This window comes from Bufo bufo, chromosome 11 (assembly GCF_905171765.1).
Source record: "Bufo bufo chromosome 11, aBufBuf1.1, whole genome shotgun sequence".
Taxonomy (NCBI): Eukaryota; Metazoa; Chordata; class Amphibia; order Anura; family Bufonidae; genus Bufo; species Bufo bufo.
Genome location: NC_053399.1, coordinates 46,313,325 through 46,338,224, shown reverse-complemented (window position 1 = coordinate 46,338,224; position 24,900 = coordinate 46,313,325). Strand labels below are relative to the sequence as shown.

Sequence of the window (24,900 nt, the reverse complement as noted above, 5' to 3'; positions counted from 1 at the left end):
CAGCGGGTGTATTTCGACTTGCCGGATGACCAAGCGGCCGACTACCAGAGAGTCAAGGGTGAGATTCTGGCAAGACTGGGGGTGAATGTGTTGTTCCGGGCCCAGCGGGTGCATCAGTGGGGGTTTAAGCCGGCTGAGCCCGTGAGACCCCAGTATTATAACTTGCTTAATCTCTTGCAAAAGTGGCTACAGCCTGACGTACTGAGTCCTACTGCTATGCTGGACCGTCTGGTGGCTGATATGTTCTGGAGGGCTTTGCCACCCCCTCTCCAGCAATGGATTGGCCAGGTCTCTCCAGGTAATGCTCTCGAGATAGTCGACCTGGTGGAGCGCTATGAGGCTACCCGGAATCTGGAGGGGGGTAGTCCAAACCAGTAACTCTCCACCCCAGACCCGGTGATTTGAACCCACCGGGATGTTCCCCCTGTGGACTCAGCTCCAATAGTCTGCTGGCGGTGTCAGGAGCCTGGCCATGTATGAGCTGTCTGTCCACATCAGGCGAAACCTATGGACACGAACTATCGCCTCCGCCAGGCGTTATATGCTAGGAAGCTTTGTGCAGCGGGTGCCCCAGAGACTCTAAATCACCTGTGCCAGGTGGAGGTGGGAGACACTCCAGCGGAGGCTCTGTTGGACTCAGGGAGTCTGGTGACCATGGTAAGGGCTCCCCTGGTACGGACCACTGAGTATACTGGCCGGAAAGTTGGGGTCATGTGTATTCATGGTGACTTAAAAGACAACCCCACTGCTATGGTGTCTCTATCCACGGTTGCCAGCAGGTGGACCCACGAGGTGGCTGTCGTCACTAATCTACACTATGAACTTATAATAGGGAGAGACTTCCCGAGCTTCCCGGCACTGTGGCCTGCTAAAAGAGTGACTGATACCCATGAGACAGGGGTAACTCAACCAGAGTGGCCCGGTTCAGGGGGGAGACCAGAACCCTGGGAACCTGAGTCTGAAGGGCCAGCGGTAGGGGTGATCGCCACTTCAATGGAAGAGGGGAAGACAAGCCCGCTTAGTGTGATGGTGGGAGACACGGAGGACTTGCTGCCTGGTCCTGAGCTGGCAGACCTCAATGTCTCCGGGGTTAATTTTGGTACCGCCCAACACTGGGACCCAACCCTATCCCGAGTCTGAGAAAATGTATTAATAGTAGATGGTGAACCACAACAAACAGGGGCAGAGTCGGTGTTCACTTGTTTTGTGGTTCATCAGGGTATGTTAAACTGGGTAAAGCAGCTGCGAGGTGAATCCATTGAACAGTTGGTGGTGCCACAGGCTTATCGCAAACTTGTGTTACAGTTAGCCCACCAGCATGTTCTCGGGGGTCATCTGGGAATGCACAAGACACAGGACCGGATACTACAACGGTTTTACTGGCTCAGTGTGTTTAAGGAGGTGGAAGAATTCTGTAAGTCCTGCCCGACCTGCCAGGCAACTAGCCCCCAGCACCTTTTCCGCAGTCCCTTGGTACCTCTCCCGATCATTGAGGTGCCGTTTGAGCGAATCGCTATGGACCTCATAGGCCCAGTACCGAAATCCTCTAGAGGACACCAACACATCCTGGTCGTTCTGGACTATGCCACTCGGTACCCGGAGGTGGTGCCACTGCGACATACATCGGTGAAGCTTATAGCTAAGGAGCTAATGGAGTTGTTCTCCCGAGTGGGGCTACCTAAAGAGGTTCTGACTGACCAGGGGAAACTTTTTATGTCCAAGGTCATGAGGGAACTCTGTAAGTTGCTGCATATCAGAAACTTACGGATGTCCGTGTACCATCCGCAAATGGACGGTCTGGTGGAAAGGTTTAACAAAACTCTAAAAACCATGTTAAAAAGGGTAGTGTCTAAAGATGGAAAGGACTGGGATCTTCTTCTGCCCTATCTCCTTTTCGCTGTGCGAGAGGTACCCCAGACCTCTACTGGGTTCTCGACCTTCGAATTGCTTTATGGCAGACATCCTCGTGGTCTGTTGGACGTGGCTAAGGAGGCGTGGGAACAGCAACGCACTCCACATAAAAGTGTCTAAAGATGCAACAGTGGATAAAGACCTTTTTGCCACTTGTCAGGGAGCATATGGAGGCCGCTCAGGGAGCCCAGAGTCAGATCTATAATCGGCAGGCTCGGGTCCGGAACTTTAACCCGGGTGATCAGGTTTTGGTTCTGGTATCGACCGTGGACAGTAAGTTCCTGGCTAGATGGCAGGGGCCCTACGAGGTACTCGAGAAAGTTGGAGAGGTAAATTACAAGGTACACCAGCAAGGGCGGCAGAAGCCTGAGCAGGTTTACCATGTTAATTTACTTAAACCTTGGAAAGATAGGGAGACCTGTAGTGAAGACAGCCCGCGGCCGGGGATTCTAGGGGAAGAGGTTCCGGCTCCTATGTCTGAGGCAAGGGAAGCGTTTGCCACAGTAACAATTGCTGACAGCCTCTCCTCTAAACAGGCTCAGGAGACCAGGGAGTTCATTAGTCAGAACACGGATGTGTTCTCGGACCTCCCTGGACGCACTTCCGCAATTCAGCATGACATTGTCACTGAGCCTCAGGCAAAAGTCCGGTTAAAGCCATACCGGGTACCCGAGGCTCGGCGACAAGCCATCTCGGAGAAAGTGCAGCTCATGCTACAGTTAGACGTTATCGAGGAGTCTAAAAGTGAGTGGGCCAGTCCTATAGTCTTAATACCCAAGCCGGACGGGACGTTACGGTTTTGTAGCGATTTTCGTAAGCTGAACGAAATATCAAAATTTGATGCATATCCCATGCCTCGGGTGGATGAGCTTATTGAAAGGTTAGGCAAAGCCAGGTATTTTTCTGTTTTGGACCTCAACAAAGGGTACTGGCAGGTACCCTTGATGGAGGCTGTCAAGGAGAAAACTGCCTTCATTACACTAGAGGGGCTGTACCAATATAAGGTGTTACCCTTTGGTCTGCATGGTGCCCCTGCCACTTTTCAACATCTATCTAGATGATATTGTCATTCACAGTACCGACTGGTAAAGTGACCTGCCCAAAGTACAGGCCGTAGTGGACTCCCTTCGAAAGGCTGGTCTAACAGCTAACCCAAAAAAATGTGCGATAGGGTTAGAGGAGACCAAATAGCTAGGAGGGTATGTCATTGGGCAAGGAGTCATCAAACCCCAAGTAAGCAAAATAGAGGCGATAAGGAATTGGCCCCGACCCGTCACCTCTAGGCAAGTAAAGTTGTTCTTGGGAATGGTGGGCTATTATATGAGGTTCGTTTCCCATTTTGCCACTTTAGCAGCTCCATTGACAGGGCTCTTGAAGGGACGGAAGTCCGGGATGGTCCGCTGGAATGACCAGGTGGAAGAGGCTTTCTCCGCTTTGAAGTTGGCCCTGTGTGGGTCCCCAGTTTTGGTGACACCCGACTTCAAAAGGGAGTTTATAGTACCGCACCGATGCCTCCGAAGTAGGCCTCGGTGCGGTACTGTCTCAGGAAGTCAACGGGGAGGAGCATCCTGTTGTCTTCCTCAGCCGTAAGCTCACTCCAGCCGAGACCCGGTACAGTATAGTGGAGAGAGAGCGCCTGGCCATCAAGTGGGCACTGGAGTCTCTCCGCTATTATCTTTTAGGGAGAAAGTTCCGTCTGGTAACCGACCACTCCCATATGAAGTGGATGAGCCAGGCCAAAGAGAGAAATGCTCGGGTCACCAGATGGTTCTTGTCCTTGCAAAACTTTAAGTTTACAGTAGAACACAGGGCAGGCCGATTACAGGGAAACGCGGATGCCCTGTTGTCACCGCCAGTTCTGTGAGAAGATCTGGCAGACGTTCTTCTCTACCTCTTGTATGATGTTCTTTGTTTTGGTTTCACTTTCTCATCTTCTTTCCTTCTGCCAGGTGTCACTTATTTTGACTAATCGTCTTCCTTTATAATCCCTCCCATACTGCCTCACTTTGCGGTTTATACTACTTCCTGGATGAGGTGTTCACTGCTGGAGGCTGCTTCTGCTGTTTGTTCAGATAAGTCATTTACTTTATTGTGTTTCCTTGCTGGCTTGATTCCAGATGACCCTGACTCCGTCCGTATTTAGTGCAGGGAGCCGGTGGTCGTGTCCCCTCACTATTATAGGGTTTTCAGGTGTCACACAGTATTAGGTACGCAGGCATGCAATCGTCTACCATACAGACCCTTGCATGTGCATAGCAGTCAGGGAGAGCTCTTAGGGTTTTATAGGGCTCACCTATAAGCTCTTTAGTTTGGGATCAAGCCAGTCGCTCGTTTATTTATATGTTCCAGCTATCTGCTTACTTCATCCGTGACATTATAAACCGCCATAACTGTCTTAAAGAGGTATTCTCATGACGCCGTTTCATACTTACCTGCTCCCGGCGCGCTGTCCACTTCCTGGTTTCGGCATTCGGCAGGGGGCGGGCTCCATCTTGATTGATGTCTTCTCCCGGCCAGGCCGCGCGCTGTACTGAACGCGCACGCTGAGACCGCGCATGCGCCCTGGTGACTTCTTCCTGGCAAGTATACTATACTGGCCAGGAAGAAATCACCATAGCGCATGCGCGGTCTCGGCGTGGGCGTTCAGTACAGCGCGCGGCCGGCCGGGAGAAGATAAGAAGTCGTCTGCGCACGCGCGGCCACCGCGATTCCTGAGAAGAGCGGTGGCCGTAACCACGGGAGACGGAAGACAACAGTCAGGTAAGTATAGGTTTATTTTCTTCTAAGGGGTGGGAATTTGTTAATTAAATATATTTAGAAAAATTATCACTGTTAGATCATTAACAGATTTAACAGTGATCATTAAGATGATAATACCCCTTTTAAGCATGGATCCGGTTTCAGCCTTGATTGACCGCATGCAAGGTCTTTCGCTGGAGGTAGCAGATCTCCGTAAGGCCTCATGCACACGACCGTTGTGTGCATCCGTGGCCGTTGTGCTGTTTTCCGTTTTTTTTCGCGGACCCATTGACTTTCAATGGGTCCGTGGAAAAATCGGAAGATGCACCGTTTTGCAGCCAAGACCGGGATTCGTGTATCCTGTCCGTCAAAAAAATATGACCTGTCCTATTTTTTTGACGGACAACGGTTCACGGACCCATTCAAGTCAATGGGTCCGTGAAAGAACACGGATGCACAAGATTGGCATCCGTGTCTGTGATCCGTGGCCGTAGGTCACTTTTATACAGACGGATTCGTCTGCATAAAAGCTTTTTCAGAGCTGAGTTTTCACTTCGTGAAAACTCAGATCCGACAGTATATTCTAACACAGAGGCGTTCCCATGGTGATGGGGACGCTTCAGGTTAGAATATACTAAAAGAACTGTGTACATGACTGCCCCCTGCTGCCCCCCCCTGTAGTTAACACATTGGTGGCCAGTGGGCCCCCTCCCTCCCCTGTAGTTAACTCTTTGTTGTCCAGTGCGGCCGCCCCCCCCCCCTCCCTCCCCTGTAGTTAACTCGTTGGTGGCCAGTAGGCCCCCCCTCCCCTGTAGTTAACTCTTTGTTGTCCAGTGCGGCTGGCCCCCCCTCCCCTGTAGTTAACTCGTTGGTGGCCAGTGGGCCCCCCTCCCTCCCCTGTAGTTAACTCTTTGTTGTCCAGTGCGGAGGGCCCCCCCACCCTCCCCTGTAGTTAACTCGTTGGTGGCCAGTGGGCCCCCCCTCCCTCCCCTGTAGTTATTTCTTTGTTGTCTAGTGCGGCCGGCCCCCCCTCCCTCCCCTGTAGTTAACTCGTTGGTGGCCAGTGGGCCCTCCCCCTCCCTCCCCCTCCTAATTAAAATCTCCCCCCCTATCATTGGTGGCAGCGGAGAGTACCGATCGGAGTCCCAGTTTAATCGCTGGGGCTCCGATCGGTAACCATGGCAACCAGGACGCTACTGCAGTCCCGGTTGCCATAGTTACTTAGCAATTTGTAGAAGCATTATACTTACCTGCGAGCTGCGATGTCTGTGTCCGGCCGGGAGCTCCTCCTACTGGTAAGTGACAGATCATTAAGCAATGCGCCGCACAGATCTGTCACTTACCAGTAGGAGGAGCTCCCGTCTACACTGGACAACAAAGAGTTAACTACAGGGGGGGAGGGGGGCTGGGCGCACTGGCCACCAATGAGTTAAAAACAGGGGGAGGGGGTCTGCCCCCTGCTGCCTGGCAGCACCTGCCAGGCAGCAGGGGGCAGTCATGTACACAGTTCTTTTAGTATATTCACCATGGGAACGCCTCTGTGTTAGAATATACTGTCGGATTTGAGTTTCACGATCTAACTCATATCCGACAGTATATTCTAACATAGAGGCGTTCCCATGGTGATGGGGACGCTTCAAGTTAAAATATACCATCGGATTGGAGAAAACTCCGATCCGATGGTATAAAAGGGACTCCTGACTTTACATTGAAAGTCAATGGGGGACGGATCCGTTTGCAATTGCACCATATTGTGTCAACGTCAAACGGATCCGTCCTCATTGACTTGCATTGTAATTCAGGACGGATCCGTTTTGCTCCGCACGGCCTGGCGGACACCAAAACGACTTTTTTTTCATGTCCGTGGATCCTCCAAAAATCAAGGAAGACCCACGGACGAAAAAACGGTCATGGATCACGGACCTACGGACCCCGTTTTTGCGTACCGTAAAAAAAAAAAGGTCGTGTGCATGAGGCCTAAAACTGTGTCTCAGTTTCAGGTGACCGGTTCTGCTGGCGTTCATGGAGTTTGTTCCGAGCCTAAGATCTCGCTCCCGGATACGTTCTCCGGGGGTAGTGAGAATTTTGTTCGCTTTAGAGAGGCTTGCAAACTCCATTTTCGCCTATTTCCCCATTCCTCTGGTGATGAGGAGCAGAGGGTGGGGATCATCATCTCGCTGCTCAGGGATAACGCTCAGTCTTGGGCCTTTTGGCTGCCGGTGGGGGCACGGCCCCTCCAATCGGTGGATGAATTTTTTTGTAGCCCTGGGGCAGATATATGATGACCCGGATCGTATTGCTCTGGCTGAATCTAAACTGCGTCTTTTATGCCAGGGTAAACAGTCCGCAGAGATATATTGTTCTGAATTTCGGAGATGGGCAGCTGATACTGGTTGGAATGATGCTGCACTCCGAAGTCAATTTTGCCATGGTCTTTCGGAGGGATTGAAAGATGCATTTGCTTTTCATGAGAGACCAGTGTCGTTAGAGTCAGCCATGTCTCTAGCTGTTCGTATTGACAGGCGTCTTAAAGAGAGAGAGGAGACTACTCTTTCCTGTCATATTCAGCCCAAGGACAGTGGGGCTGTCTCATTCAGTGCGCAGGGGCCTCAGTCTGTCTCAATCCCCTCTGAGGAGGAGGCCATGCAGCTGGGTTTGCTTGCCTCTGATAGTAGAGGATTCAGCTCTCAGAGGAGGGTTTGTTTCTGTTGTGGGGGTGTAAATCATTTGGCTAATGTTTGCCCCTCTAAGAGATTCATGGCAATTTCTGAGGGTAATAAAAACAAAACAAAACAAAAAAAAACCTCTAAAAACTTCCCATTTGCTAATATTGGCAAAATGAAAAAAGAAAACGAATTCCAGCTCTTCACAATAAAAGGCTTCTTTATTCCACTTCTTTAAAAACAGACATCAAATGCAGAATAGTATGCTGTGATGCGTTTCGGGCTGTTATATCTTAGCCCTTCATCAAGACTTGCTAATATTGGCAAGGTTGATGCGGAAATTGAAGGTTTGACGTTTGCTTGTAGTTCCCGTTTTCTCCTTCCTGCCAGGGTGGCGCTAGACAGCAAGAACATTGTTTGTGAGATTTTTGTAGATAGTGGAGCAGCTGTCAATCTCATTGATAATCAATTTGCAACAACGCATGATTTCCAGGTATGCACTTTGGAAAAGGATATACCTGTTTTTGCTATCGATTCCGCTCCACTTTCTCAAAGATCGTTAAAGGGCATAGTTCACAATATCCGTTTAACTGTGGGTGACGCTCATGTTGAGGAAATGTCATTGATGAATGCTCCGGCCGTCTTCCAACATTTTGTGAACAGCATTTTTTATCATTTAATGGGGAAATTTGTACTGGTGTATCTAGATGACATTTTGATTTTTTTCTCCTGATTTCAAGACTCATCGGGACCACCTATGTCAGGTCTTGCTGATTCTGCGGGAGAATAAATTATACGCTAAACTGGAAAAATGTGTGTTTGCAGTTCCGGAGATTCAATTTCTTGGTTTTCTTCTCTCCGCTTCTGGTTTTTGGATGGACCCTGAGAAGGTCCGCGCTGTGCTTGATTGGGATCTTCCTGAGAATCAGAAGGTGCTGATGCGGTTTTTGGGTTTTGCCAATTATTACAGAAAGTTAATTTTGAATTATTCCTCTGTTGTTAAGCCACTCACTGATATGACTAAAAAGGGGGTGGATTTTTCCTCGTGGTCGGTAGAGGCGCTTAAAGCCTTTTTTAGTATCAAAGAGGGTTTTGCTTCCGCTCCCATTTTGCTACAACCTGATGTCTCTCTAAATTTTATTGTTGAGGTGGATGCTTCTGAGGTGGGTGTGGGTGCGGTCTTGTCTCCGGGTCCCTCTCTTGCCAAATGGCGACCGTGTGCCTTTTTCTCAAGGAAACTCTCCTCTGCAGAGAGAAATTACGATGTGGGAGATAGGGAGTTGTTGGCCATCAAATTAGCTTTTGAGGAATGGCGCCATTGGTTAGAGGGAGCCAGACACCCAATTACCATGTTTACCGACCATAAGAATCTGGCCTACTTGGAATCGGCCAAGCGTCTGAACCCGAGACAGGCCAGATGGTCTTTGTTCTTTTCTAGGTTTAATTTTCCGTTCCGCCCTGGGGTTAAAAATGTGAAGGCAGATGTCCTGTCACATTGTTTTCCGGGAGGGGGGAACTTTAAAGACCCGGGTCCCATTTTGGCTGAAGGGGTGGTCGTCTCTGCTCTTTATCCTGATTTGGAGGCAGAGGTTCAGGCAGCCCAGGCAGAGGCTCCTGATCTTTGTCCTCCTGGGAGGTTGTTTGTGCCTCTCGCTTTACGACACAAGGTTTTTAAGGAGCACCACAATACTGTCGGAGCACCACGATACTGTCCTTGCTGGGCACCCGGGGAGTAGAGCCACAGTGGATCTCATTGCTCGGAGATTCTGGTGGCCGGCTCTTCGTAAGACGGTTGAGGGCTTTGTGGCAGCCTGCGAGACTTGCCCTCGTGCCAAGGTCCCTCATTCACGGCCATCGGGTTCTCTCCTCCCGTTACCCATTCCTTCCCGTCCTTGGACGCATCTGTCCATGGACTTCATTACAGACCTGCCTCGTTCCTCAGGGAAGACTGTGATTCTGGTGGTAGTGGACCGTTTTAGCAAAATGGCACATTTCATTCCCTTTCCTGGGTTACCCAATGCTAAGACGTTGGCGCAAGCGTTTGTTGATCATATTGTTAAATTGCATGGCATTCCTTCAGACATCGTTTCTGATAGGGGCACGCAATTTGTTTCCAGATTCTGGAAGGCCTTCTGTTCTTGCTTGGGGGTTCGGTTGTCGTTCTCTTCTGCTTTTCACCCGCAGTCGAATGGTCAGACCGAACGCGTCAATCAGAATCTGGAGACATATCTGCGCTGTTTTGTGGCGGAGAATCAGGAGGATTGGTATTCTTTCCCTTGCTGAGTTTGCTTTAAATAACCGTCGCCAGGAGTTCTCTGATAAGTCACCATTTTTTGGTGCATATGGGTTTCATCCGCAGTTTGGGACATTCTCTGGAGAGGGGTCTTCTGGTTTACCTGATGAGGAGAGATTTTCCTCGTCTTTGTCATTTATTTGGCAAAAGATTCAGGGTAATCTGAAGAGGATGAGTGAGAGATATAAGCGTGTGGCGGATAAGAGACGTGTGCCTGGTCCGGACCAGAATGTTGGTGATCTGGTGTGGTTGTCTACAAAGAATATCAAACTGAAGGTTCCCTCCTGGAAGTTGGGTCCTAAGTTTATTGGGCCTTACAAGATCTAGTCCGTCATCAATCCCGTTGCCTTCCTTCTTGATCTTCCTCAGACTTGGAAGATCCATAATGTTTTTCACAAGTCCCTATTAAAACCTTATGTCCAGCCCACTGTACCCTCCTCTTTGCCTCCTCCTCCAATTATTGTTGATGGTAATCTTGAATTTCAGGTCTCTAGGATTGTGGATTCTCACATTATCCGCGGTTCTCTTCAGTACCTCGTTCATTGGGAGGGTTATGGTCCTGAGGAGAGGATGTGGTTCCAGTGGCGGACATTAAGGCCACTCGTCTCATCAGGGCTTTCCATAGGTCTCATCCTGAGAAGGTGGGCTCTGAGTGTCCGGAGTCCACCCGTAGAGGGAGGGGTACTGTCACCGCCAGTTCTGTGAGAAGATCTGGCAGACGTTCTTCTCTACCTCTTGTGTGATGTTCTTTGTTTTGGTTTCACTTTCTCATCTCCTTTCCTTCTGCCAGGTGTTACTTATTTCGACTAATCGTCTTCCTTTATAATCCCTCCCATACTGCCTCACTTTGCGGTTTATACTACTTCCTGGATGAGGTGTTCACTGCTGGAGGCTGCTTCTGCTGTTTGTCCAGATAAGTCCTTTACTTTATTGTGCTTCCTTGCTGGCTTGATTCTAGGTGACCCTGACTCCGTCCATATTTAGTCCAAGAAGCCGGTGGTCATGTCCCCTCACTATTATAGGGTTTTCAGGTGTCACACAGTATTAGGTACGCGGGCATGCAATCGTCTACCATACAGACCCTTGCATGTGCATAGCAGTCAGGGAGAGCTCTTAGGGTTTTATAGGGCTCACCTATAAGCTCCTTAGTTTAGGATTAAGCCAGTCGCTCGTTTATTTATATGTTCCAGCTATCTGCTAAATTCATCCGTGACACCTGTCACGGGTACACTGTCTAGCATGTGTTCACCCCCTTAGGATTGAGCAAAGGGGGGGTATGTGACGTAGCAAGGGGTTTTGTTTGGGAAGGCAGGTATTTTCCTCCCAACATGGTGGCTGGGCGGATTTCCAGCCAGGTGAGATCAGATACCAGACCAGCGTTTAAGTGCCGGTCCGGGTTTTGGCAGAACCTGGCTGTCCTTTAGAAAAAGGCAGCTGGACTTCCGGTTCCGGCGCCAGCATGAGCGGACACGTAGATTAGAGCTCCTCTCCACTGTCCTGCAAAAACCCTGGAACCAGTCGACTCAGTAAGCAACATACCCGAAATTTAGGATCCACCGAATTCCCCGCGACTGCCGGAATATATGGACCGGTACATCGAGCACATGGGGAGCAGAACTAGGCAGGGCAACAAACACAAGACAACCAGCGTGCCCGTCGTACATACTAAGATAGCGGACCCCGCCTCCTCGAGAGAGCAGCAGGAGAGAGAGGCGCAAAAGCCGGCATATTATCCTGAGGATGGGGAATCCTCTAACGACACCGTGAGTGTTGATTACAAGCGCTTAGCCCTGGAAGTAGCAGCTAGAATCCTACCTGACCTCCAGGAATCGTTGTCCAGCACTGTGGCGGAATCGCTATCGCACCTGCAGAGAGAAATAGCAGATCATGGTCAACGTATATGAGAAGTGGAAGACAGAGTCTCCAAAATGGAGGAAGAACAGAGCCGGCTCCGCAGTGTCAATGACGACCTATTGAAGGAAAACAAGAGATTGAGCAAGAAGGTGGAAGACCACGAAAACCGCTCGCGTCTGAATAACTTGAGACTGGTAGGGGTGCCAGAGTCATTCCCAGTACAGGAATTATTTGCATTATGCAAAAAAGATCTGCCCGAGGCGCTCAACCTCCCAACGAAGTGCAAAGTGGAAAGAACCCACAGAATCGGGCCCCCATTACCAGCGCAAAGGGAGAGGAATAACTCAGAACATCCAGCGTTGAGACAGAAAAAACTGGCTCACATGACGATTCAATGTCTAGAAAACAGAGAGGGTAGTATAGCACATATTCGTATGAGCTCACCGCTAGACACGTGGAGCATATACAACATATATGGGCCTAATGAAAGCAACACAGATTTTTTATTTTATAAGATTTTTTTTTTTAGGGAACTAAGGGAGATGTTGGTGAGAGATACAGTCTTTAACAAAATAGTAGCCGGAGACATGAATACAGTAATGTCACACATAGAAAATAGAAAATCAAATAAGGAACAGGCGGTGACCCCCAGGCACAGAGATAAGATACTGCAAAGGGAAATGTCGAATTCGAATCTGACGCTTGGCGTTGCTTTTATCCAGAGGGGAGAGAATTCACGCATTTTTCTGCAGTCCATAACTCTTGGTCAAGACTGGACTACTTTTTTGTATCTGGGAATGTACTGCAGAAAACGACGTCAATATAGATAGGTGACCTTGTCATATCTGACCACTCCCTGGTCATATTGGATATGTTAGATACGGTCCCAAGAGGTAGTGACTACGTGTGGAGATTCCCCTCAGACTTAGCTAAAAATGAACAATTTGCGGAAAAGCTCACACATTGGTGGATTGAATACTGGGACACAAACTCGGAAAGCAGAGACCCTCATCTGATATGGAGGGCGGGAAAGGCGGTTATATGGGGACAAATTATGACCATCCAATCTAAAATTCAGGAACTATCAAAAGCATTACGGGCAACCTATACACAATTTCGTGCAAACCCATCTCCATTAAATAGACAACAATGGATGGTAACTAAAGCAAACTATGAAAGGTGGCTAAAACAGAAAGAAGAATATTATGGACTAAAAAGAGAGGCTCATTTATTTAAATTTGGGAACAAATCGGGTAAACTCTTGGCAAACCTGGCTAAAGGTCAAAGATACACATCCACAATACCCACCCTAAAAAATTCTAAAGGGACAGTGTGTCACAACCCCAAGGAGATAGTGGGGATTTTCCGAGACTTTTATAAAGCCCTATATACGAGCACAGACCAAGAAGTTCATAGAGATAATGCGCACGAATATCTCTCACTGTTAACGCAGATATCGGAAGAGGACATGACGAAACTTAACCAACCTATTACAGAGATGGAAGTTTTAAATGTCATACGTTCATCTAAGAATGGTAAAGCCCCAGGCCCAGATGGATATACCAATGAATTCTATAAAATATTGGCCCCTAAAATAGCCCCCACACTCACAGCTCTATATAACCAAATGTTGAAAGGTCTCCCAATACCTGCAGATATCAACACAGCGTATATAAAGGTATTACTGAAGCCAGGAACAGACGGTACTCTACCGTCTTCATAACATCCGATCTAACTAATTGACAACGACATAAAATACTTATCGAAAATAATGGCGGACAGGCTGTCAATGATCATGCCTAAGTTGGTGTCATGTCATCAAACAGGGTTTATAGCGGGAAGATCAGCAACTACAATATTAGAAAAGTATTAGCAGTCTTAGATGCCATAAAGATATCACCAAATATGTACCCAGCCCCAGCGTTGCTAGCAATAGACGCTGAAAAAGCCTTCGATAATGTAAATTGCGGGTAGCTCAACAAGGTACTAGACACCATGAAGTTTATAGAACCATTCAGAACATATATCTCGTCCCTATATAAAGATCCCACAGCTAGAATACATATACCTGGATACCTGTCACAACCTTTCCAACTACAGAAAGGCACCAGGCAAGGCTGCCCGCTATCACCGCTGCTTTTCAACCTAGCCCTAGAACCGCTTTCCAGGAAGCTAGCAAAACCCGGAGTTACCTCAGGGTTCAAAATAGGAGAGATTGTGCTGACGCATGCATTGTACGCCGACGATCTATTACTTTTTTTATCCCAACCCCGAGTGGACTTGCCCAAAGTCTTTGAACTCTTAACACAGTTCGGTAAACTTTCAGGTTTTAAAATAAACCCGACCAAATGTGAGTTACTAGACTTATCTCCAACTAAAAACCGCAACAGTCTCCCACTGGAGGTTTGTCCAGTGACCGTCGCCCAACTTGAATCCGAATAGGGAAAACCCTGGACCAACTTTATTCCTTAAATTATCCGCCGCTATTCAGTAAGATTATAGCAGAACTTAGGATGTGGAAAAACCTACCCTTATCATTCTTGGGCCGCTACCACCTTATAAAAATTATGAGTTTTAGCAAATTATTATATCCAATGCAAACACTACCAATCTTAATTAAGCTTACAGACATCCAGAACCTCAACAGGGAATTTAGAAAGTTCATATGGCGAGAAAAGAAAATCGAGGATATCTCTTAACAAGTTGACTAGGACAAGAGGCAATGGGGGAGTTGGCATGCCAGACATTAGGAGGTACAATTTAGCGGGACTGATGAGGCATAGTATAGACTGGCTAAAAGACACATCGCACTATTCATTACTATCAATTGAGGCGGAAATGGTCAAATCCTGGAGTTTGAATGCCATATTACACACGAAATACTCAGAAATTCCAAGAGCGGTCAAACTAAGTATATTGCTGAGAGATACCATTGCTGAGTGGAAAGCGGTTAGACAATTATTCCACCTACTGGTACGTTTATCCAAATACATGAAAATATGGACCTACCCAGAATTTCGTGTGTTCGCAATAAACAAGCAGTTTATTAGATGGAGAAGTATAGGGATCAGGGAAGTAAAGCACCTGTGGCACAAAGTGAAAAATAGATATATGAACTTTGAGGAGATCCAGACATTATACAACATCCCAAGCTCCCATTTTTTAGCACACCGTGTGCTGTCCGCATCAGTATGTCCATTCCGTAGCCCCGCAAAAAAAATAGAACATGTCCTATTCTTGTCTTTTTTAGGCATTGTTACAATGGATCAGATTTTTTTTTGTAACACATACGGTCGTGTGCATGTAGCCTAAGACTGAGCAATTTAGCGCAGGTTGCACTACAAGCATATATTGCTGCTGTCACACACAATACAGGGAGTGCAGAATTATTAGGCAAGTTGTATTTTTGAGGATTAATTTTATTATTGAACAACAACCATGTTCTCAATGAACCCAAAAAACTCATTAATATCAAAGCTGAATATTTTTGGAAGTAGTTTTTAGTTTGTTTTTAGTTTTAGCTATTTTAGGGGGATATCTGTGTGTGCAGGTGACTATTACTGTGCATAATTATTAGGCAACTTAACAAAAAACAAATATATACCCATTTCAATTATTTATTTTTACCAGTGAAACCAATATAACATCTCAACATTCACAAATATACATTTCTGACATTCAAAAACAAAACAAAAACAAATCAGTGACCAATATAGCCACCTTTCTTTGCAAGGACACTCAAAAGCCTGCCATCCATGGATTCTGTCAGTGTTTTGATCTGTTCACCATCAACATTGCGTGCAGCAGCAACCACAGCCTCCCAGACACTGTTCAGAGAGGTGTACTGTTTTCCCTCCTTGTAAATCTCACATTTGATGATGGACCACAGGTTCTCAATGGGGTTCAGATCAGGTGAACAAGGAGGCCATGTCATTAGATTTTCTTCTTTTATACCCTTTCTTGCCAGCCACGCTGTGGAGTACTTGGACGCGTGTGATGGAGCATTGTCCTGCATGAAAATCATGTTTTTCTTGAAGGATGCAGACTTCTTCCTGTACCACTGCTTGAAGAAAGTGTCTTCCAGAAACTGGCAGTAGGACTGGGAGTTGAGCTTGACTCCATCCTCAACCCGAAAAGGCCCCACAAGCTCATCTTTGATGATACCAGCCCAAACCAGTAGTCCACCTCCACCTAGCTGGCGTCTGAGTCGGACTGGAGCTCTCTGCCCTTTACCAATCCAGCCACGGGCCCATCCATCTGGCCCATCAAGACTCACTCTCATTTCATCAGTCCATAAAACCTTAGAAAAATCTGTCTTGAGATATTTCTTGGCCCAGTCTTGACGTTTCAGCTTGTGTGTCTTGTTCAGTGGTGGTCGTCTTTCAGCCTTTCTTACCTTGGCTATGTCTCTGAGTATTGCACACCTTGTGCTTTTGGGCACTCCAGTGATGTTGCAGCTCTGAAATATGGCCAAACTGGTGGCAAGTGGCATCTTGGCAGCTGCACGCTTGACTTTTCTCAGTTCATGGGCAGTTATTTTGCGCCTTGGTTTTTCCACACGCTTCTTGCGACCCTGTTGACTATTTTGAATGAAACGCTTGATTGTTCGATGATCACGCTTCAGAAGCTTTGCAATTTTAAGAGTGCTGCATCCCTCTGCAAGATATCTCACTATTTTTGACTTTTCTGAGCCTGTCAAGTCCTTCTTTTGACCCATTTTGCCAAAGGAAAGGAAGTTGCCTAATAATTATGCACACCTAATATAGGGTGTTGATGTCATTAGACCACACCCCTTCTCATTACAGAGATGCATATCACCTAATATGCTTAATTGGTAGTAGGCTTTCGAGCCTATACAGCTTGGAGTAAGACAACATGCATAAAGAGGATGATGTGGTCAAAATACTCATTTGCCTAATAATTCTGCACGCAGTGTAGTCCTTAAAAGGATTTTTGGGTCTCTGAAAAGTTTTTGGAATAAAAATGTTCCAATAACACTACCTACACTGTCTGTCCCTTCCTATGCTCAGCTCTCCCTGACTAAGGCCTCGTGCACACAACCGTTTTTTTTAAGGTCCGCAAAAAAGGGGTCCGTAGGTCCGTGATCCGTGACCGTTTTTTCGTCCGTGGGTCTTCCTTGATTTTTGAAGGATCCACGGCCTGGCCGTGCGGACCCAAACGGATCCGTCCTGACTTACAATGCAAGTCAATGGGGACGGATCCGTTTGACGTTGACACAATATGGTGCAATTGCAAACGGATCCGTCCCCCATTGACTTTCAATGTAAAGTCAGGAGTCCCTATTATACCATCAGATCGGAGTTTTCTCCAATCCGATGGTATATTTTAACTTGAAGTGTCCCCATCACCATGGGAACGCCTCTATGTTAGAATATACTGTCGGATATGAGTTAGATCGTGAAACTAAGATCCGACAGTATATTCTAACACAGAGGCGTTCCCATGGTGATGGGGACGCTTCAAGTTAGAATATACTAAGAACTGTGTACATGACTGCCCCCTGCTGCCTGGCAGCACCCGATCTCTTACAGGGGGTTGTGATCCGCACAATTAACCCCTCAGGTGCCGCACCTGAAGGGGGTTAATTGTGCGTATCATAGTCCCCTGTAAGAGATTAGGGGCTGCCAGGCAGCAGGGGGCAGACCCCCCTCGGCCCCCCTCCCTCCCTCTATTGTATTAATTTCATTGGTGGCCAGTGTGCGGCCCTCCCTCCCTCTATTGTATTATTTTCATTGGTGGCACAGTGTGCGGCCCCCCCGGACCCCCTCCCTCCCTCTATTGTATTATTTTCATTGGTGGCCAGTGTGCGGCCCCCCCTGCCCCCCCTCCCTCCCTCTATTGTATTATTTTCATTGGTGGCACAGTGTGCGGTCCCCCCTCCCTCCCTCTATTGTATTATTTTCATTGGTGGCAGTGTGCGGCATCCCCTCTCCCCCCCACCGATCATTGGTGGCAGCGGAGAGTTCCGATCGGAGTCCCAGTTTAATCGCTGGGGCTCCGATCGGTAACCATGGCAACCAGGACGCTACTGCAGTCCTGGCTGCCATAGTTACTTAGCAATATTAGAAGCATCATACTTACCTGCTGCGCTGTCTGTGACTGGCCGGGAGCTCCTCCTACTGGTAAGTGACAGGTCTGTGCGGCGCATTGCTTAATGTTCTGTCACTTACCAGTAGGGGGAGCAGTAGCGTCCTGGTTGCCATGGTTACCGATCGGAGCCCCAGCGATTAAACTGGGACTCCGATCAGAACTCTCCGCTGCCACCAATGATCGGGGAAGGGGGAGAGGGGAGGCCGCACACTGTGCCACCAATGAAAATAATACAATAGAGGGAGTGGGGGCCGGGGGGGCCGCACACTGTGCCACCAATGAAAATAATACAATAAAGGGAGGGGGGGGGGGCCGCACACTGTGCCACCAATGAAAATAATACAATAGAGGGGGGGCCGGGGGGCCGCACACTGTGCCACCAATGAAAATAATACAATAGGGGGAGGGAGGAGGGCCGCACTGGCCACCAATGAAATTAAAACTGGGGAGGGAGAGGGGTCTGCTCCCTCCTGCCTGGCAGCACCTGATCTCTTACAGGGGGCTATGATATGCACAATTAACCCTTTAGGTGCAGCACCTGAGGGGTTAATTGTGCGGATCACAGCCCCCTGTAAGAGATCGGGTGCTGCCAGGCAGCAGGGGGCAGTCATGTACACAGTTCGTAGTATATTCTAACTAGAAGCGTCCCCATCACTATGGGAACGCCTCTGTGTTAGAATATACTGTCGGATATGAGTTTTCACGAAGTGAAAACTCAGCTCTGAATAAAGCTTTTATGCAGACGGATCTTCGGGTCCGTCTGTATGAAAGTAACCTACGGCCACGGATCACGGATGCCAATCTTGTGTGCATCCGTGTTCTTTCACGGACCCATTCTTTCACGGACCCGCAGAAAATCACGGAAAACGGAACAACGGCACAACGGTCGTGTGCATGAGGCCTAAGACTGAGCCGAACACGTGTCATCGGGTGCTTTATAGCATGGCTACGGCATTACAGTGCGTGCCAGTACCTCCTTGTACGTTTATTGGCTGCGTTGCAGCAAAGAAACTTGCGGGGAGGAGACTCGAGCATTGCGCTCGAGCACATGCGGTACTCGGCCGAGTACCGCCATGTGCCGAGCATCGAGATGCTCGAGCCAAACTGGTGTTCGGCCGAGCATGCTCGATCAACACTATCTGAGTGTCATTCAGACCCACACTACTGTTTCACTTACACAGCGGACTCCCTATGCATGTTTCTCCAATGCACAGTGTTCTACACCACTATACAGGCTCTCAGCAGCCTCGAAATAGCTGTTTTTTTTAACCTGATTCGTCATGAATACATTCGGATTGAATTGAATCTTTTTGGGAAATTTGGTGAACCGTCTGAATTGAATTTTTGAGTAATTCGCTCTTCTGTAGTGATATTGCAATATATTGTAACGGTCGAGCTATTGCTTGGTGGAATATACAGGTGGTACATGTTCTGTTACCCATGTCTGATATGTATATTCTGTAAATAAAGTCATTATTTTTTTTTTTTTTATTTTACTTTAACATCTCATGTTCTAGAGCATTATTTGCATATGATGATTTCCCAATTACATTTCCCACCAATGCAATGGCTTATGTGCTCCAGGGCCTAATTTACATATTAATGTGATGATGTCACAATGACATTTTCCACCAATCTGATGGCTTATGCGTTCCTCATTTGCATATTCCGGTGACATCATACAGTGATGTCATAAAGACAGTGTCCCTTAACCAGTGCCTGAAGCTCTAATCTGTGCAGTGCTGTTGTCTTCTCAGTGGGACATAGTTCTGTTCTCTTGCGTCCTTAGCGATTATTTGCTACTGGAAGCGATTTTACTAAAAATGCCTGGTTCTATCCAGACCATGTGGCTTCTACTGCTGGTAACATCTGTCTTCATCGGAAAATCTCTCTGCTGCATACAATGCGACTCCAGAGGGAAAATGGCTATGGATAAATTCAACACCTTTATCAAAAGCCAAGTCGATGACATTGACTCAATAGAAGCCTATGTAAAGATCAAGCGGTTTGCCAAAGTCACCGAGAAAAAAGTCCTGGACTACCTTGAGGATGAAGTCGGGATACTGGGTAATTGTATTATTACTATTATTTCTGTTTTATGAAATCTCTAGATAGATAGATATGAGATAGATTGATAGATATTAGATAAATAAGTAATGTACCATTATTTTCATTCCAGATAAATATGCTATATCCGAAATTGCGTCCGAATATAAAAAATCTGTGGATGTCATCCTGGATATAGGTTTTAAGGGTAAGTACAGTATTTTCTATGTAGGCGGAAATTCTACTTCTCTTATTAATAGGAATTATCAGTGTGTTGGGGGCACAGACCAATAGATGAGGGGATTGGACTCATTATTCTCCTCTTTATATATCTTAGAGATCCAGCTTCTTCACATCATTGGACTCCAATTCCAGCGACTCAAAGAAAAGCTCAAGGTTATCGTCCAGGACTCAAACCAACGTAAGTGAAATCTTCTACCTGTCTACCATTGTACTTGTGTTCTACGTGTCTGGTAGGTTGTCAGAGATGGTGTTTTCTGCTTGATTTCCTTTCCCTACAGCCTAGTGACAGGAGGGAGTGATTGTAATAAAATGTCCTAGAATGGGAATTGCTATTCGTGCAGTTTTCTGGGGTATTATTGCCGTGTTATAGATGGAGCCGTCATATACAGGGGATTTCTGTTCTCTATTGTTTTCTATTAGTAATTCTGTATTCCTTCATTTCTCACTTTTAGGGAGGTGTCCAAATAAACAAGGTGAGTTCTTCTAGATATAACATGTGCTATAATATGACATATAAATGTATTACACACACAGCCTTCATGTAGTAATAGTAATGGAGACACAAACTAGAGATCCCCACATCCACCAATCACATCACTGCTGTTATCTCCTACCCTGTACTGGACACATGAAAGCCAGCATCTGATTCGTTGTCAGGGATGTTTGCACTAGGAGCTGCTGTGCTCTATAGAGGGCCCGGACCGTACTGGGGCAGCTCAGAGATTCCTGTCAATGGAAATCTAGAAAATACAGCGATCAAGACAGAGACACTGATATCATGTATAAATGAGACCCAGAGATTAGAGGTTTTTGGGTTTGACAATGAGAACTGTCAGTAATGTCTTCTTTCTTCTCCATTCCTCAGGTGCAGACAGCTGTGGTAAGTACATTTTATACCAGATTTGTCATTATTATTCTCTATAAGATTGGTAGGTTATAACATAAGTGCATTTCCCCAGGATTAATGGTGCAAACCTATACCAACTGTAAGACCTGCGCCGAGGAGAAGGTTGTCTGCGCCGGGGGCCCTCAAAAAAATCAAGGTACAGTATAAGATTTCTATCATAGACCAGAGGATCTAGGATTACATAATATAATACATGTCAATGGACCTCTCCCTTCAGTGTGTGTAAACTATGTGTATAGTATGTGTACTGTGCCTATTATACAAAGGTGAGCAGCACTACATAGGTGCTGTACACAGCAACCGCTGACTATTATATGCCATCTCCTCTTTTCACAGACTACTTGGAGAGATGCAGCTGCCTGTGCACCTCCAACAGATGTTTCGGTAAAGTAGAAGTTTCTATTCTTATATCTACATTCATATAGTACACCAGTAGAAATATAGGACCCCAAATCCTCACCGTACACTAAATATTCCAGTCACTTCCAATAGTCCATAGTTCATGGCAGAGAATCAGACTTCCTGAAGCAAGAGGAAATTTACATTAATATGATTCCGTCCATAAGCAGACTATAAGGGTGATTTGTGGCAGCCTGTGTAGTATATTGTCCATGTGCTGGTGACAGAGGGGTGATAGATACCAGCATATGATTATAATATTTATTATAATATTATAAAGTGCCTGGCTCATATTTCATTTCTTTCTTCTTTTCTCAGATCTGAAAACTGGACGATCCTGCTCTCCATGTAAAGACCACAAGTCTCATCTCGCAGAGACTGTAAACTGTGGAGGTGAGGAGAGAGCAGAATATAATCAGTTACTATCAGTCCCCTCTATGATGCCCATATTTACTATTAGGTCATATGGAAGGAGACGTGTTATTGAGACAACCCCTTTAAATGCAGGACAGAATGTCTACACAATTACTTCTGTAATATCTTCTTTCATTTTCCTTCTTTCTAGAGATAAATATAAAAGTTCCAGAGTTTGAAGAACTAATTCTGGACTGCAGCTTTGAATGGTACGCGAGGCTGGAGGACTCCTATCAGAACGTGTTCACCCTGGTAAGTGAAATGCAGATGCCCAAGAAAATAAGTGTAAAACTGGGAGATTGTTAATAAGTTATATGACCATCATATTAAGGCAGCGCTTCCCAAACCTTTTCCTTCATCACCCAAAACATTTATCAGAAAGTCCTTCTACCCATGTCAGCAAATTATCATTAGTAATTTATTTTTGTCTTAATAATAATGACAATGAATTGATTGTGAAATATGAGGTTCTAACAGTTCTCTATATTATCTCTCTAGCATCATGAACATGAACCCAAAATCACCCGGGAGCCCTACCTAGTGATCAAGGGCGTACTGAAGGGGGACTCCGGCCGGTACACGTGTACCACCATCCTGGACTCTGAAGTGCCAGTGTGTAAGATCACCTACAATGTGGCAGGTGAGGACATATTATTACTGGCACTATGCTGGGTGGTAATACTTAGATACCTGGGATTCATATCTGCTTATAGGTGATAATGAGTGAGAAAGGATCTAGTTCCAAAAATCTGAACTGTCACCTATAATGTGGGGTTATTTTATTTTAGTATTTGTAAGGAAAAACCTATAAAGTGATCATTTAAGCCGCTTCCGTATTTTGGAGCAACTCTTGGTTTTGACAGTGCTTCTGAGCCGCCATGATACAGACAATTGTGAAATATATATAATATTATTTCATATATAAGATACACTACAAAGTCATCATCATTCTCTTCATGGTATGAACTATTAATGTAATTGTTTTCCTCATTTAGTTATCAGTGGATCGGAACAGGCGATAGAAAAATACCATCCTCGCCCTACACTTCCTGATGTGCTTGACATCACAGCGCCTGAGTCGCCACTTCTAGAGGAGCTCCGTACCAGCAATGCTCCCCTCACAGCAATATCTGTGGCCGGCTCTGTCACCATCATGTTGATCGCTGGCATATGGTAGGTGGCATTTATAAGATACTCTATGGAGCTAGCGTATTATTGCTGCTTAATATTTACACAGCGTAAACTTAGTCCAGGCAGTCACAAGGTGCGCCAGATTTATCACAGTGCTGAAGGCTTCAGGATAAATTTGGGGTATATTATAAGGCTACTTTCACACTTGTGGCAGAGTGATCCGGCAAGCAGTTCCATTGCTTTTCAGTTTGCGCATGCGCAGACCGGAAGGACGGATCCGTCATTCCGGTATTTTTAATGCATGCTGCGGTTTTATCTTTTGCCTGATCAGTCAAAATGACTGAACTGAAGACATCCTGATGCATCCTGAACGGATTACTCCCCATTCAGAATGCATGGGGATAAAACTGATCAGTTCTTTTCCGGCATTGAGCCCTTTTGACGGAACTCAGTGCCGGAAAAATAAAAACGCTAGTGTGAAAGTACCCTAAGGCCAGACATGATATAATGTAACGAGAACACATTGGAGGATCTGTGCACACATTTCTTTCAGAGCTCACATGTAAATAGTGGATATTAAATAACTGATAGATCTTCTTCTTTTTTTAGCGTCTGCATATTCTGGAGGAGGAAAATGAAATCTAGAGAGCCTCCGGAAAAAGAGCCAGTGTAAAGGCCAACAGTCAAGCACCATCCTGAACTACTGTCACCAAAAAACACCTAAAAACTAAAAAATCCCCTTCCTTAAAAAAAAAAAATATATAAAAAAAATTCTTCCCTTCCCCCACTTCTCCTTTCCTCTTCTCTTCCTTAATCCCTCTCCATAAAAATAATTAAAAAACCCCAAATATTTTGCCCCCAAAAAACTAAAAATAACCTTCCCTACCCCATTTCTTCCCTCCCCTTCTCCCCCCCCCAAAAAAAAATAAAAATAAAACACAAAAAAATCCTGACTGCAGTGTCTCTTTTGTTTTCATGGAACAAGAACTACAAAGACTATATCATAGATAGACCAGGAGGATTGAGCATCTTTTTTATTCTTCATCCCAGGACCAGTTTCCAGATATCTGTCGATATAACTTTGACCGAGTGGAAACAAGTGTTTATTAGAAAACCTCTATAAATCTAGATGAGTAACTTCAAGCTCCTGGGCTCCAATGTAAAATACTTAAAGGGGTTATCCAAGTAATGAAAAAAAAAAAAAAAAAACATTATAAAACTCATCAGGACATACACATTAGTTAAGCTTGATTTCTTGAAAATAAAAAAACACACTTACACTTTTGCATAGTTCTGTTATTCATGCTTTGTTTACATGCTGCAGCAAAGCTGTGGGGGCGTGTACCAACAATGCCTGAGCTCTCCCTCATGAATATTTGTGGGTGTGAATAATCTGCCCTTCCCCGCCCCCTGCACTGCTTGCTCTGCACAACCTAACCTTGCATATAAACACTGTTACATGATCATCTCCTAGCTAACACAGATATAGATCAGTAAATCTCTCTCTCTCTCTCTCTCTCTCTCTCTCTCTCTCTATATATATATATATATTTATACAGTATATCATTGATATATGTATATAGAGAATGGATATATATTTACTGATCTATATAGACAGACTAGATGGGCCAAATGGTTCTTATCTGCCGACACATTCTACTTTATGTTTCTATGTTTCTGTCTATATAGAGATATATGGAGATATAGATCAGTAAATATATATCTTTAGCTACATATATATCTATATATATCATCTATATATATGTATATAGAGATATATGTTTACTGATCTATCTCTCTCTCTATATATATATATATATATAATCTCTTTTTCTCTCTCTCTCTCTCTCTCTCTCTCATATACAGTACAGACCAAAAGTTTGGACACACCTCATTCAAAGAGTTTTCTTTATTTTAATGACTATGAAGGCATCAAAACTATGAATTAACACATGTGGAATTATATACATAACAAAAAAGTGTGAAACAACTGAAAATATGTCATATTCTAGGTTCTTCAAAGTAGCCACCTTTTGCTTTGATTACTGCTTTGCACACTCTTGGCATTCTCTTGATGAGCTTCAAGAGGTAGTCCCCTGAAATGGTCTTCCAACAGTCTTAAAGGAGTTCCCAGAGATGCTTAGCACTTGTTGGCCCTTTTGCCTTCACTCTGCGGTCCAGCTCACCCC

The 24,900-nt window shown here is 45.8% G+C and overlaps 1 protein-coding gene across 1 annotated transcript; it reads left to right on the top strand.

Moving 5' to 3' along the window:
* Positions 1 to 11,534: 11,534 nt before the first annotated feature.
* On the top strand, positions 11,535 to 23,384 carry LOC120981455 (izumo sperm-egg fusion protein 1-like). Its single transcript, XM_040410995.1, has 12 exons — positions 11,535 to 11,654; positions 19,413 to 19,638; positions 19,751 to 19,825; positions 19,955 to 20,038; positions 20,313 to 20,333; positions 20,726 to 20,740; positions 20,820 to 20,903; positions 21,485 to 21,559; positions 21,732 to 21,832; positions 22,079 to 22,220; positions 22,576 to 22,753; positions 23,321 to 23,384. Exons 1-12 carry the CDS (start codon positions 11,535 to 11,537, stop codon positions 23,382 to 23,384), a joined length of 1,185 nt encoding a protein of 394 aa, XP_040266929.1.
* The last annotated feature ends 1,516 nt before the right edge of the window (positions 23,385 to 24,900 follow it).

What these genes read in the sequence shown, in the direction of transcription:
- LOC120981455 (XM_040410995.1), top strand. Translation starts at nt 11,535, where the DNA reads ATGGAGGAAGAACAGAGCCGGCTCCGCAGTGTCAATGACGACCTATTG. An exon ending in CGTCCAGGACTCAAACCAAC is followed by an intron (nt 20,039 to 20,312) that starts GTAAGTGAAATC and finishes TCTCACTTTTAG; the next exon opens with GGAGGTGTCCAAATAAACAA. An exon ending in AGAGACTGTAAACTGTGGAG is followed by an intron (nt 21,560 to 21,731) that starts GTGAGGAGAGAG and finishes CCTTCTTTCTAG; the next exon opens with AGATAAATATAAAAGTTCCA.